This window comes from Daphnia pulicaria, chromosome 1 (assembly GCF_021234035.1).
Source record: "Daphnia pulicaria isolate SC F1-1A chromosome 1, SC_F0-13Bv2, whole genome shotgun sequence".
NCBI lineage: Eukaryota > Metazoa > Arthropoda > Branchiopoda > Diplostraca > Daphniidae > Daphnia > Daphnia pulicaria.
This window is the reverse complement of record NC_060913.1, coordinates 34,953,173-34,967,795: the sequence shown is the minus strand read 5'-3', so window position 1 is coordinate 34,967,795 and position 14,623 is coordinate 34,953,173. Positions and strand designations below refer to the sequence as shown.

Sequence of the window (14,623 nt, the reverse complement as noted above, 5' to 3'; positions counted from 1 at the left end):
GATTGTATTCAACGCGCGCCTATGAATAACAAAGTGAAAACAAAACCGCATAGCTGATTCGATCTTTCAGAAATCGCCTTTAGTCGCCCAGCACAAAATTACAGAGAAGAAATGGAAAAGAATAAAGAACGTTACGATTTTAATGTATATATTCTTCTTAGAAATATTGACGATACATGACGAATGTAAAAATCACAAACAAAAATGGCCATGAATAAAGACAGCTATGAATAATCAACTCACAAAACCACCTACTCTAAGTCAACACAATTTGCATGAGCCATAATCAACATTTCACTCACAGACACTGCACTGGTTATCGAGTAATAAAAGAACTTCGTTGTTCGTTCTCTTTCGAAGACCGAACGTGCTGTATGAAGTGTATCATGAACAAAACGAAATCTTGGTCTGACATCCAGCCAGACTTGTTGGCTGAACCAGCAGAACCGAGAGGAGCACCATTGAGGAAATATTCCTTAAAATGATCTCTGAAAGAAACAGACAAATTTCTTAGCAAAACACCATATTTTAGTTGAAAAAACCGTGGAAAGACAAAGAGTGGTGCCATGGACTTCCCTGCGGCAGATACCGCAAGGCAGACGGGGAGGGACAATACATTTTTCTTGGGTAGTGTACTGATAAGCCAATCTTCTCATGTCTGTGGTAGTGATTCCATGATAAATGTCACTGGCCCTTTTGACGTAATTGCTAAGATTGCTTTCTTGTTCACTGCTGAAAACCTAGAGCGAACATGAAAGAGTTAACATTGCAACTCATATACAGTAAAACTCATAAGTGGATTTACCTTACGAGATTTTTGGTAACCCCCAATAATTTTAGTTGCTTCAGCCTTATCTTGAATTCCAGCAGCCAAGACATTTTTAACATATCTCAGTAGAAATATTTTTGGGATGGAGGTTTCTTTGGAAACATCACATACTTTTTTTTCAGCAACAACTTTCTTGACAGTTTTCAAAATGTAACCATCTGGATACATACAACGTTCAGTTTTTCTAATATAATGCCTAATCATCTTACATTTCACAAATTTGACAGATTTGAGAGTCACCATTTTGACGTTAGACGACAGAGATTTTGTACCCACAATCTGCCCTCCCCCCTTTGCTTTGCCAGTTTGCCTCAAAAATAGGTGTCGTTAATCAAATTAATTTTTCAGTCACTCCTCTAAGGAGTAATAATGAACTTAAATATGGGATTGAAAGAAAAAAGAATTTCCTTGAAGAACATTATTTTTGAAAATGTTATTATATTTCTGAAACCCGTCAAATGAAAAAATCTGTCAAAGCTGTTGACACGATTTTAAGGCGCCAAAATTGTTGTTTCATTTATAACTAAACCCTTGGCGACTTTTTTAATGATTTTTTTAAAGGATGGAGATTTTCGGGTTGCATAACCATGAATTTTTCCGACACTTAGATTTCATTAAAACATACCTCAATATCGATAGTGCCAACATACACACAACCCTAACTGCTTCGTTCTCCCCTAAGCAGAAACAAAAGCCGTTGAACCAACTTGGAAGGCTGCTGAACTAGCGCAGAACCAAATGAATGACGCCCAAGCCACTTTTGAAGCAGCAGAAAAAGAATTAGAATTGTTGAATCAAGGATTGGAGGAACTTAACCTTTCAAATCTAGCACCCGATTCAGTGATAGAGTGGATACGATTACAGAGAAAACAAAATTTACTTCTCCAATCGATGTATCTTGAAGATTGTTTTGACAAGTATGCTGTGGGAAGCCACAAAAGCGCATCAGACAGAAGCTGGGGCACGCCCATCCGTCAAAGCAGATCTGAAACCTTTCAGCGGAAAGACATTAGACTGGTTTGGCTGGATTGACTTGATCAAAGCTTTTATGCACGATACAGATCAGGAGTGAAGCTTGCGCTTTTCAAACGCAATTTAAGGAAAGAATGTCTGGACTTGGTGCATGGACTGATTGGAACAGAGGAAGCCTAAGTCGAAGTCTTCATCCGATTAATGACTTTCGTGTGGGCACCGAGATGTAATGCGAGCAGTCCTTTTACAGGCTATGAAGAAGCTCGAGTGCAAGAACGACCAACAAATCTTCCGGTACAATCTAGAAAAGATAAGAACGCATACTTTTTACCTCAGTCGAATCAAAGAGACGGTCGCTGTTTACATCATTGAAAAATTAAGCATGAAACTGCAGCTGCAAGTGTAACAGAACGCTCGGCCGACTCCCGTTTTTCTGTTACTTTCCTTTTCTACAAGACAATCTCTAACGTAGACTACTAGATGTCGTTTCCGCTATACTCCATCTCATACCAGAGGAGGCTGCTACCATTTGAATCTGCCGCCAACTCGCCCCATCTCTGCCGGCAACTTGCCCGTCCTTTTCCCTTTTTACTATCCCCTTTCCCTTTTTGCTATATTAACTTTAGGCGTATTTTTATCTTTTTTGACACTATATAAATATATTTCCTTTTTCATTCAACGCTTTTCAATAACAAACTCCCTTTTCGTCCGTCTCCGCTCTGATCATGTCTTAACGTGTCTGCTCACGTTTCCCTATACTATCCTCTCTAGGCCTAAACATGACTCCTCCCTTTCTAGGCCTATGCTAACCGTGAAACCAGAATTAGTATAAAAACTGTATGTAAAGGTTATTCTGTACTGCATTCTCCCACGGCATTCACACTACCATTGTGTTACAGTCGCACTCTCCTTTTGGTATTGTATTAGTTATATTTTCCCCTTGTGCTCAGTGCCTGTTATTTAAGCTAAGTGCAATTTCCAAATGTACTTCGAAACTTGCCGTTTCTCGACAAGCCTAACCACTCAGCCCGCTACCACATTTTCTCCATACAAGTAGTATTGTCTCACTTATTTCTCGTCTCACTATTTAATATTATTAGATAACCTTATTGTATGATCTGTCCGTTATCAATACATTGTTTAGCCTTAAACTATTTCCGTTGGTCTTAGACACTTCACTTTTACATTGTGAGTAAAGTAGCCTCATAGTATTTAAGTTCTTCGTATCGGTGACACAATGATTCTGTTGTGTCGACCTTTACACAAGACCAACTAGCTTGGAATGTTGAACGGCGAGGAGGCACCTTTCTTTTTGATTCTAACCCCCCAAATTCGGCCTATAAACCAAACCCAGTTCCCCGCAATATGGATAGGTGGCTATTTGAAAAAAAAATCGCCGTTCAGATTTTTTTGAAGGATACTACTGTACCCTCATTGTGTACGATTTGGCGCTAGTGCTCGGCTGTTTAGGAAGAGGTCTGAATTGTATGTGTAGTGGACCACTACTAGTGGTAGTGCCCGGGTATGGAACCAACTATGCTCACCAGGAAAGTCGAACTCAGGTGTGATGGTGCCCCTGATCACCAAGCGACGCCTTATCAGACTCCCCTACCCGTCCCCCATCATGAAAATTGTGGTCTGTACACAAAAAAACAAATGGAAATTTCCTACTTTCTGTCTACCTTATGGAAATTTACACGGTGGCTCCAGTGTCATGGGAAAATTTCGCTTAAATTTTTCATAAGATAAGTTAATCTCCGTATATTCAGAATCGTTATTTTACAGACTACATTTTCATGTGTATAATGTTTAATTTTTTGCAAAACATCTCTTTGACAACTAAACGATCCCACAGAAGACGCCATTTATCCACATCGACTCCGCGTTAATTTTGAATGTTGAATTAGTTGCTACACAAAAAATTAGATTAAGCGTCAACAGTAAACAGCATGTCTTGAAATGACACGAGGTTTTACCATGGTTATACCTCATGGTCCATGAGGTATTTTATGAAGTGTCTCCAGTTATCCCAACTTCATATTCTCAATGAAAAGTGGTAGACGCATCACGATACACGCAACTACCAACAGTCATCAGTCTTTCTTCAGTTTTTTTTCATGCGAGTCCAGACAAGTCGCAGATGCATTCGCTTTTCCACTTTAAAAATGGCTTTAGCTAAAAAAAACGAAATTCCACCGAATATTTAATAATAAAGGAATCGGATGAATTATCAGTAAGTCAACTGCCATCCAAAAAGGGAGATTTTTTTGCTTAAAAATTTTTGTCTCGTTTGACTCATGCTACAAATATGAAATTTTTTCTCAAATAATGAAGAAATTGTCATCGATTTGGGAGATAGCCTCTTTAAAAATGATTGATGAAACTCAAATTTAAAAGATAGTTTTTTGCTAATCAAAAAGTACGAAAGAATTCGACGAAGCCACAACTCAAAGAGATGTTTTATCATGTCCATGTTACAAACAAAAATTTTGAAAAACGATAAACTCACCATCAATTAAGTCAACGGATTGCGTTTGTGAAAAAAAGATCCATGAGTGAGAATGGGAATTTTACGTTGATCAACTTGAGAGTCGCTATCATTATTTGTTTCTGGTTCCATTGAAAAATAAGAAACCAAAAAAACTAAAGAAAATAGAAAGATTATTGGAACGTAGAGCAGAAAGAATCAATCTAAATTTGTCAAAAGAAAAAACAAACTCTATCCAAATGAAAGTGATAAGTACCAAAATGAGTAATTATGATCACTCAAACAGCAAGAAGATGAAATCAAAGAATCAGAAGAAGATGATAGTTGCAAAGAATCGAGAAATAAATCAATCGCCAATCACAATAGAAATGAATATCCAACTTTGATTTCTACAGCAACATAGTTTGCATCGGAAAGCGAGCATTGTGTGCGTTGAGCAACGCACTGTTAGATGATTTTGGTAATATAAAAAGTTTTACTCTAGTTAAACTAATTGACGTGAATAAATTTGTTAGAGGTATGAGAAAATCTTAAAAAATCTCCGTGTGTTTGATAAATATTGAAGGAAGTAAGCCGGTGAGCAGAACGAAACAATATCTTGCTTGATGTTTGATGGTCGTAAGGATGGAACAATGTGTTTGACTACCACAATGAAAATATCACCGTCATAAAAATTTTTCATTATTAAATTATTACTCAGAAAACACCTTGAGAGGTTCTACGAAAGAAGAACATATTTCTCTCATAAGGGAGCCAGGATCGAGTACTAAGATCACGTCAATCCGAAAAGTGGAAAAGCTTCTGATATTGCCTTTGAACTCTGTATACCGTTTCTTAAAACAAAGGAAGTCTGAACACAACGTTGTCATTATTGGAGCTGATGGGACAAATGTCAACACTGGTAAAAACAGATGTGGATTGCTGAAATTTTAACTCGGTCGAACACTGCAATGGGAAATTGATCAGCTTCATCTCAATGAACTTTCCTTCGACGGTGCGATCAGATTGCTAAAATTTTAACTCAGTCGAACACTGCAATGGGCAATTTTTCAGCTTCATCTCAATGAACTTTCCTTTCGGCAACTGTTTATGCACTTGGAAGGAGGAACTAGTGGTCCAAACAGCTATAAAGGGTCCATTGGATTGACAATTAATAATGATTTGAGCCAACTGTTCATTGTCAAATTGACTCTCAAATTGAAGCCCTGGTTTCAAGATGGTTAACGAAAGCCAATAGAATTATGAGGCTATATGTCAGTACCCTGAATCTATCTGATAGTCTTCGAAGGTATTCCCGTTAATATATTTGCTTACTCTTATGAATTTTAAAAATTATTTTTTTTGCCTTTAGACTAGCGTTTATTGTAATGTTTGTATACGCTCCTTCGTGGTTCCATATTGAATGTCATCCGAAGTTTCAAGATGCGGCTAGAAACTTTCACAACCTCATCAATCTCTCTTCTATACTGAGATTTGAAAGAGAAATGTATTATCCATCGCATTTTATTGCTTAATAAATTTTTTTGTCACCAAAAAAGTATTTTGCTATCGATAGTATCTGACTCCAATCGGTCAATTAGAAACAGTGCATTAAAGCGTATTTTAGCGATAAGAAAACAGTAAAAAACTTCTATTTCCCTTTTAAGGAACTCATTTTTTGAAAAATTTCCTGTTCCAAAACCAAATTTTCCCATAAGACCGGCAGAACCATCGTATAAATCCATAAGATAGATAGAAAATAGGAAATTGTGATTTATTTTTTGTGTACAGACCACAATTTTCATTATTTTTTCGTTATTTGAATACAGTATGATAGACAAATATGATTTCTATAATCCCTTCATTTTTCAGAAATTTCAATGAAAAATGAAAAAAAGTTGCACTGCCTTAAACGGTTATTAGTTTTAAGAATATGGTTTTTGTGCTATAAAAAGGCAATGAAGTATTTCATTTCAAACTCAGCAGTACATTACTTATAGCCTAATGCATCTTTTCATCCAAAAGACTTTATCAGAATTAAAAAAAAAAAAAAAAAAACAATCCGGCCTACTGTTTACAGCAACCTTGAGAACTCGTAGAGTTGCGACGGAATTTTGCGCTCCCGAAGAAATCGAAGCAGCCATCAAGAAAAATATGTGCGTTGAAGACTACTTAGGATCACAAACAACTTTGGTGATAAATGTCTTATTCTCAATCGATCTTCTACTTCAAGAACGGAGATCCAATTAAGAAGAGTTCATGGAAGGAATTTGCTAGATCACATTTTCAACAGATGAAGCCTTTTCTTATAGGAAGCAGAGATCGAAGAATCCGAACTGCATACGTTTTGCGACGGTTCTGAAGAAGCGTTCGCATCTGTCGTCTTCCTGCGTCACGTGTATTGCGATAGCCGAGTCTATATTCATGATCTGAAAGTGAGTACAAAACTCCAACCAAGGAAATCCATCTCCGTTCTACAATAATTTCAGCAAACCTATCGATAGGAAATTTATTTCGATTGGCAGCAGTGTAGTCCGCAACTGGACCAAAGTAACAGCTTCATTTCATCAGGTCTACGTCGTAAATTGATTCAACGAAGTACAAATGCAAAAGAATAAGATGAATGGCAATTTTTTCCAGAAGGATGAACCCATTGGATGAAGCGACTTGATCTGCACTGGAAGAACAGGTGATATATGCACCATGGATGAAGGAACTAGAATTTTTCTCTGTTTAGGAGCACTATTGTCAAAAGATTTGCCTTGGCTTTTGCCCATCCCAGATGAAATGAAATATTGCAAGTTATACCGACTCAAACTCTGTGACTAGAATTGGTGGAGCTGCCCATCGACAAGACAAGCTTTGTGACTTTCCTCAGATTAGACAACCGAGCTCTCGATTTAATCAAGCATTGCCGAAAACCTCTACGAAATTCCTTGCTTTTTTTAGCTCTGCATCCAACTCTAGGCGAAGATGGTTTACTTCGACTCGGTGGCCGGATCGAACACGCAAAATTACTCTACGACGTTCTACACAAACCTCTATTGCCCAGTTGCCATCAACTTACCGAGCATATCATTTACATCTTTCACGAAGAAGCCATCACGATGGGAACGATTTTTTCCCAAAAATACTGTTTTCGAAATTCGTTTCATAATCAACCAACAAAGAGGAATGAAAATGCAGCCTCCCTCCATCATCAACTACACCTTTCTGATAAGATATTTCGTAAATAACCTGTAATTGATAAATATGTGCGAAATATAAAATATTTTTGTAAACAATTTTGTTGGAAAATTTTTTGCCAATTTTCCCCTTGCTTCACTTGGTGAAAGAGTCGGCGACCACTTGATCCCGAGAGTTTTAATTTTCGCCGGCGTAAATGTAATCGTCAAATCAACAAAATAAGATTAAGGAGCTTCAAAAAGTTAATCTGATCAATTTTATGTCTTTCCAGATTTTTTATTTAAAAATAGAGAAGGGGGAAAAATAAAATGACATTAAATAGCGACAGAGGAAATTTTTTTTATCAAAACATCAAAAGGGACGGAAAAAAATGGACAGAATCACAGAAAGCTTTTTTTTTCCCAAATAAATAAAGTAATGGGTCCGTAATTTTTTTTTAAACCGTTGGATTTTAAGAGTTTGTTAAAGTCATGGATACATCACCCAATGTAGTGGGGGAAGGAGTGGAAAAAGAGCAAAGCGATGAACATGTCTGCTGTATGTAGAAGGTGACTTCAAGTTCAATATGTAATCCCCCCCCCCTCTAAAAATTCCTCTTCGGGATTATATTCTTTAATCCGACTCTGATTGGAGAAATAACTTACTGGGCGGATTTTCCAAATACTCACTAATGAGAGAGAGGAGAGAGTGATGGAAAACTGTTACCCCGAAGGCACTTCATTCATTTTTGAATTGTCGCAAAAAAAATCTCATTTCTTGTTTGACCATTGGTAAGCTAGTGCTATAAATCGCTACACTGAGTTAACTGGTGCTCGTAGAAATTATATTGTGTTAATTGACTGCGTTGGTCAATGGATTTGGCATCGGAATGGTTTTGTAGCAGGCAACACTAGGCATGTATTTGAATTATTAACATGTGTGTTTGTGTTTGTTTCGATATGGTGTGCAAAAGGTTAGTGTGTGCAAATAAATAGGGACCGACTTATTGATTTATCGAATCGCTTTTTTCAGATACCGTTGTTCCAGCTACACCGAAAGAAGATGCCGGACAAGTGTTGTTCGCGATTTACATGGTATATACCATGCGCATGGCCACCACAATCACGAAAACCATCAAGCCATGATTAGTCGACACACTTTCGTTGAATGGTACCGAGAAAGAGCTAGAACAACAAATATCCGGCCGCATTCAATTTATTTGGAGTCGTCGAGAAGGTAATTTTTTTAATGACTAGAAATGTGTAACTGAGTAAATGGGAGGGTGTGGACAATATGTTTGAACATGAATCAAAGAACTGATACGGGGGAACAACATACCATCTCTCTAATGTAGTCACCCATCCCACAACGTAATTTTGATAACCAACCCAAACACAACCGACATGGATGCACGATAATCCACTTTTTAATGTGTCCATATCATATCCAATGAAGTCCAAAAACTAAATAGTAAAAACAAGAACACGGCGTTGCATATCTTGGCGCAAAATAGGTTTGGTTTAATAATATCTGTGTAACGCCTCGACTTCCCCTGCAATTGGAAATTAGTCGCGACAAGAGTTGGACACTTGATTATACAAAATGTGTATTCTCTCCGTCAGCTATTATAATCATTAAATAGTTTTTCCCCAATTAGAAATAGGTAAAAGTCTAGTTTAACTACCTGGTTTTTACTTTATTTGTTTTTATTTTACTTATATTATTTTACTTTATCAAATGGTATAGTAAAATAAGTAAAATTATTTTGACACGTTTTGATTCTGACTGCTCTGAACAAGATGTCGGAATGAACTGACTTCAAGTATCAATTCAAAATCAATGAACAAATTTGTCAACGTTGCCAATATACAAAAATACAAAAATATTTTTATATTTGAATTTATTTACCATTCCTGATTTATTCAAATATCTGTAGTGTTTGTGGCGTATTGATACCTTCTTAGATTACTGGCAATTACAACATAAATTCAGGATTTGATACTAGCTTGCGTCAGTCTTAATTTAATGTATACTATATTTAATAAAGTAAAGTATGGTTAAATATTGTTCAATATCGGCAAGCATTGTTTCGATAAAGTAGAGTAAGATAAAATATGGTTCAAAACCAACCAGAAATGAATCTTTACTTGGATAATATTAAAATACAATCTTGATTGATTAAGTAAAGTAAGATCAAATATAGATCAATATAGTATATCTCTGAAGGTAAAGTACCCTTGTAAAAAAAAATATCATAAAGTATAGTATGGTTGGACAAATAAAATTATATTAATAAAGTGAAATATAGAAGATTTTTTCATTACAAAAGTGGGTGTTTTTAATTTTAGTTGAACGTTAGAAAATGTGTGTATTGGATATGCCAAAAATGTCTAAAGAGTTCTTACGATCTACCTCAAGAATTATTAATTCTTACTGTGATCAACTAGAAAATAGTTATTCTAAGTGTAAAAATAAGTTGTCTAAAGAAAAATCCAAAATTCCATTTGAAAAACAGATTTGGACTGCTTTTCAAATTACAATGCTGAGTAGTCTATTAGCTCCAATGGATTTATTTAAATATCTAATAAAAATCGGATTCATTGATAACAAAAATAGTTCTTTGTGTCCTAAATGTGGTGGAAGTTTAACTCTTTTAAGTTTTAATAATTTTATTAAAATTCTAAATATTTACACCTAATTTTTTTGAGGTTGCAAGTTCTACTGTCATTGATGGGTGTAAATACAAGTGTAACAACAAAGTTCCAGTAGAAGGGAGCAAAATTTAAAAAAAAATTGTGACACTAATGTTTCTATTAGAAAATATTCATGGTTTTCCGGTTCTCAGATGACTATTCATGACATTTTATCATTTACGTATTATAGGTGGAAAGGAATATATTTAAGTTTTATTGAAGAAGAATTGAAATTGGGTAATACCAAATTTGTTTATAATAGAACTTTATAATATTGTATAATACTGTATTTTACTATACTTTTTAGCCCATGCAACTGTCATCGACTGGGCTAGTTTTTGTAGAGAAGTAGCAGAAGACATTATAATAAGTAGTTCCGAACTAATTGGAGGACCGGGTATAATTGTTGAAATTGATGAGTCAAAATTTGGCAAAAGTAAATATTTTAAATTTCTGTAATACTAAATCATCTAGTCGTACCTAGCTGAATTAATTTTTTGTATTCCAAAATTAAGGAAAGTACAATAGAGGAAAGCGCGTAGATGGTGTCTGGGTATTTGGTGGTGTAGAAAGGCTGACCGGTAAATGTTTTTTAGTTGTTGTTCATAACCGCTCAGCATCTACCCTGTTGGCAGTTATAAAAGAATGGATTAAGCAGGGTACAACTATTATTTCGGATTGTTGGAAGGCTTACGATAATATCAAGTAAGTTATTTCAAGACTTTATTGCAATATTCTTTATTTAATTCAGTTCTTATGCCTTATTCCAGCATACTCTTGTTGTCATTTATACTGTATTTTATTGAACTATACTTAATTAAAATATTCTGTTTTCATAGAGATCACAATGACTATAAACATTTAACTGTGAATCACAGTATCAATTTCAAAGATCCCGAGACTGAAGCACACACAAACCAGATAGAGAGTAATGTTTTAAATTTTTAATGCAACATCAAATAATTATTTTAATTATACAATAAGTTCTCTGGAGTTGGGCAAAACGAAGTCTTCCTCCCACCAACAGGAATTAAGACATGATTAAAAGTTATTTAGCAACCTTCATGTTACATAAAAAATGGAAAAATGAAGATGGTTTTTTTTTTAATTTATGTGTTACGTTGCAAAATTGTGTTCCTCTCCTGATAGCAACAGTAGTTTACATTCTCTACATTCTAAAAAACCCAAAATAACATAACATTTTATAGTAATTTTCCTCAGAATCATTTGATGTATATTCCTGAAATTTAAAAAAGCAATAATAATAAAGAATAGATTACGTTACAGTTGTGTAAATTGACATGCCAATAAATTCTCCATCACTTGACTCATAGGAATTATGCTGCTATCATTTAGTTCCTTAGGTTTGCCAACAGAAAGATTTGGTGCAGCAATAGAATAAGTATCTTCAATTCCCTAAAATGAAATAAATGAAATAAAGCAAAATCTAATATATGAAATTCAAAAGTAAAAGGTTAAATCTATTGCCACGACATGGTGTCGTGGCGCGACGATCGAAACTGTCTATTGCCACGACATCTGTCGTGGCAATAAAGAGAAAATTGTCTATTGCCACGATATCCTATAGTTTCTCTCCTGTCGTGGCAATAAGTTCAAATACAACTATTGCCACGACATATGTCGTGTCAATTAGATCGAAAATGTCTATTGCCACGACATGTTGAAAATTCAGCCTTGCATTGCTCGGATGTACTACCTACGTAATGTAAACAATTAGTAACAACGTATTAAATCAAATAGTTTAGTTAGGAAAAGGTCTGAACAATTAAAAGTCTTTGTTCTTTGGTTTGAATGGAGCGATGTTTTTATTTAAAATCAAGTAACATTCATTCATTGATTCATCGTGATAAGAACTGACATTAATGACAAGACAAGATAGAAACCTATGAAGATTTTACTTGTTCTTCCGGCAAGTCTTGCATGTGTACTTGCTTGAAGTGGGAAATGTTGAGAGTTTTTCACACTTCATATGAGTCCATTGTTGGCAAGAGTTTTTGGTTTACTTACTAGTTTTGATGCATGTTGAATTTAGCACATTACAAGTCAACTTGACGGATAACTATGACTAAAATACTAAAATAGACATCTGACAACAAATTCCTTATTAGTATAGTAAAATACAGTAACGATTATACAGTAAAGTGGTTGATAAAACATTTATGTATGAAATTCAAATTCTCATCTTGAATTTTTATTAATTGATTATATTTCTTTGTATACAGGATTTACAAACAGACCTGAAAAAAAGTTACATTGCAGAATTTTAAGAATAAAAAAAATTACTGTTATTCAATTTGGTTTGTTAAGGCAAAAGTTTTGTGTCAAAGTAAAGTACTCGTACAAAAATTCTTTTAACATATTCAGACAAGGTAAAGGATTTGGAAGCAAGATTATGTGGCATCGTGTACATCAATTTATTGAATTCTAATGGGAGGTTCATTCCACCCAAGGTTTGAGATTCATTGGTGAGGTAAGACAAAAGTATTGTGTCTAAAGTACTCGTAAAAAATCTTCCTAACATCTTTAGATAGTGTAAATGATTTGGAATCAAGATTATGTGGCATCGTGTACATCAATTTATTGAATTCAACTGTGAGGTTCATTTAACCCTAGGTTTGAGATTCATTGGTGAGTTAAAACTAAAGTATTGTGTCTAAAGTACTCGTAAAGAATCTTCCTTACTTTTTTAGATAGTGTAACTTTTGCAAAATTATGTGGCATCGTGTACATCAATTTATTTAATTCTACTGGCAGGTTCATTCAACCTAATGATTGAGATTCATTGGTGAGTTAAGACAAAAGTATTGTATTGATTGTGATGTAACATAGTGTAGCAAATATTTCCTCGTGAACTTATATTTATTGAATTCACACAATTACTTTTTACAATTAGTGTTCGTAAAAACTGATATTCATGTTACCAACATGACAAAATATTTGAAGTAAGAATTACAATTGTTTGTTTTTGCATTTTTTGCTATAATTATTGCAAAATGTTTTGATGCCTGCCTTTGCTATTTCCATTAACTTCTCTTTAGATCCACCTGGTATTCCATGCTAAGCTTTTGCTACTTGTTCTGGGAAGTGAAAATAAATTAAAGTAGATTAAGAAAATTTTTAAAACATGATTATACTTTGAATGGTTTTGACAAATACAGGATCCATTGCTTCCCTTTGGACAGCCCCTTTTTTCCACCCAACGCAGACATTTTGTGACCTATATTGAAACAGTAATGTGTTTTAACTTTTAAAATTTTTATTTATCTATAGATATCTTTTAGATACTCATGAGTGAACGAGTCGAGCATTACCTCATTAACATACTTATTTATGTTAAAATCTCTATGGTTTTTAATATTAGTAATGTTAATTGTAGGAATTTCCAAAACCTCTTTCACCTTTTCATCAAGATTTTCTATTATAAGAAAGGAAATTTGAAAAATTTTGGAATCTGGATATTTCTCAATAATTTTGTTGTTATTTAATGATATCATTGAAAGTTTAATAATCTACTACCTTCCAATTTTGTGTTTCATCAGGTTCATAGTCAATTTCTTCATCACCATCCTTGTCATTTACACTTTCTGTTGAAGTATTTTGTTCTTCCACATCTTCCGTACTCTTAACAATTAGAATAATATAAGAAAATGTATTATAATTGAATTGAAATTATTGTACCATGTTTTCTACAGGGTCGGCTGTTATTACTTCAGCAGCAATAATTTGTGATTCTAAAACACGCATATTCAATTCCAAGCTTTCTATTTTACCATTTTTTTCAATTATACATTGTCGAAGTTTCAAATTTTCCTCTTTCAAACTCTGTATATAATAAGTTACTGTAACACTTATATAAAACAAATTATATTTAACTGTAGACCTCAATTTCAGTTTCATAGTTGTTATTGCCTACAACTAATGCTTGAAGGCGTACGTTTTCTTGTTTCAAACTCTATAATCGAATTGATAGCTAAAATATTTTAAAATCATATCTATTTAAACTATATTACTACCTCGATTTGATTATTTTATGTTTCTGTTGTATATAGTAAATCCTGAGATAAGGCTATCTTTAGTTTTATTTTTTAAAGCACTTGCAGTTAAACTTTCCATTTTGTACAGATAAATTTGCACAGAAAAACCTGTACCGTATCAAACTTAACTTAGTAGACTGAGATTTCCAATTTAAACATAAAGGGGCGTAATAGAAAAGCCAATACATACATGTCAGTTCGTGTTATATATACGTTTATTCAAATGTAACACAATTAATTAAACATGGCAACATTGTATTAGACGGAACATTTTCGTGTTGAATATCGCCTTCAGTATTGCTTGGTTGATAGAGTAGTGAAGTTGGAGACATTAGGATATACCAAAACAGTGTGAGTAATTATCAATCAGTCTTTATTATATTTCACTGTATAGTACTGTACTACATGTTAAGTATAGTAAAGTATCTAAGCGGAAATGAGT

General features: G+C 34.2%; 1 protein-coding gene across 1 annotated transcript; it reads right to left on the bottom strand.

The window, feature by feature from the left end:
* Nucleotides 1–316: 316 nt before the first annotated feature.
* On the bottom strand, nt 317–1,072 carry LOC124322791. The gene is made up of 3 exons (XM_046784298.1): nt 806–1,072; nt 543–740; nt 317–475 (listed from the first exon to the last, which is right to left on the bottom strand). Exons 1-3 carry the CDS (start codon nt 1,070–1,072, stop codon nt 317–319), a joined length of 624 nt encoding a protein of 207 aa, XP_046640254.1.
* Between the last annotated feature and the right edge of the window lie 13,551 nt (nt 1,073–14,623).

Excerpts from the sequence above, each read along its gene's own strand:
- LOC124322791 (XM_046784298.1), bottom strand. The coding sequence starts at position 1,072 with ATGGTGACTCTCAAATCTGTCAAATTTGTGAAATGTAAGATGATTAGG. Across the intron at positions 741-805 it reads GTTACCAAAAATCTCGTAAG|GTTTTCAGCAGTGAACAAGA; the intron begins GTAAATCCACTT and ends TGTTCGCTCTAG. Across the intron at positions 476-542 it reads CCACTCTTTGTCTTTCCACG|GAATATTTCCTCAATGGTGC; the intron begins GTTTTTTCAACT and ends GATCATTTTAAG.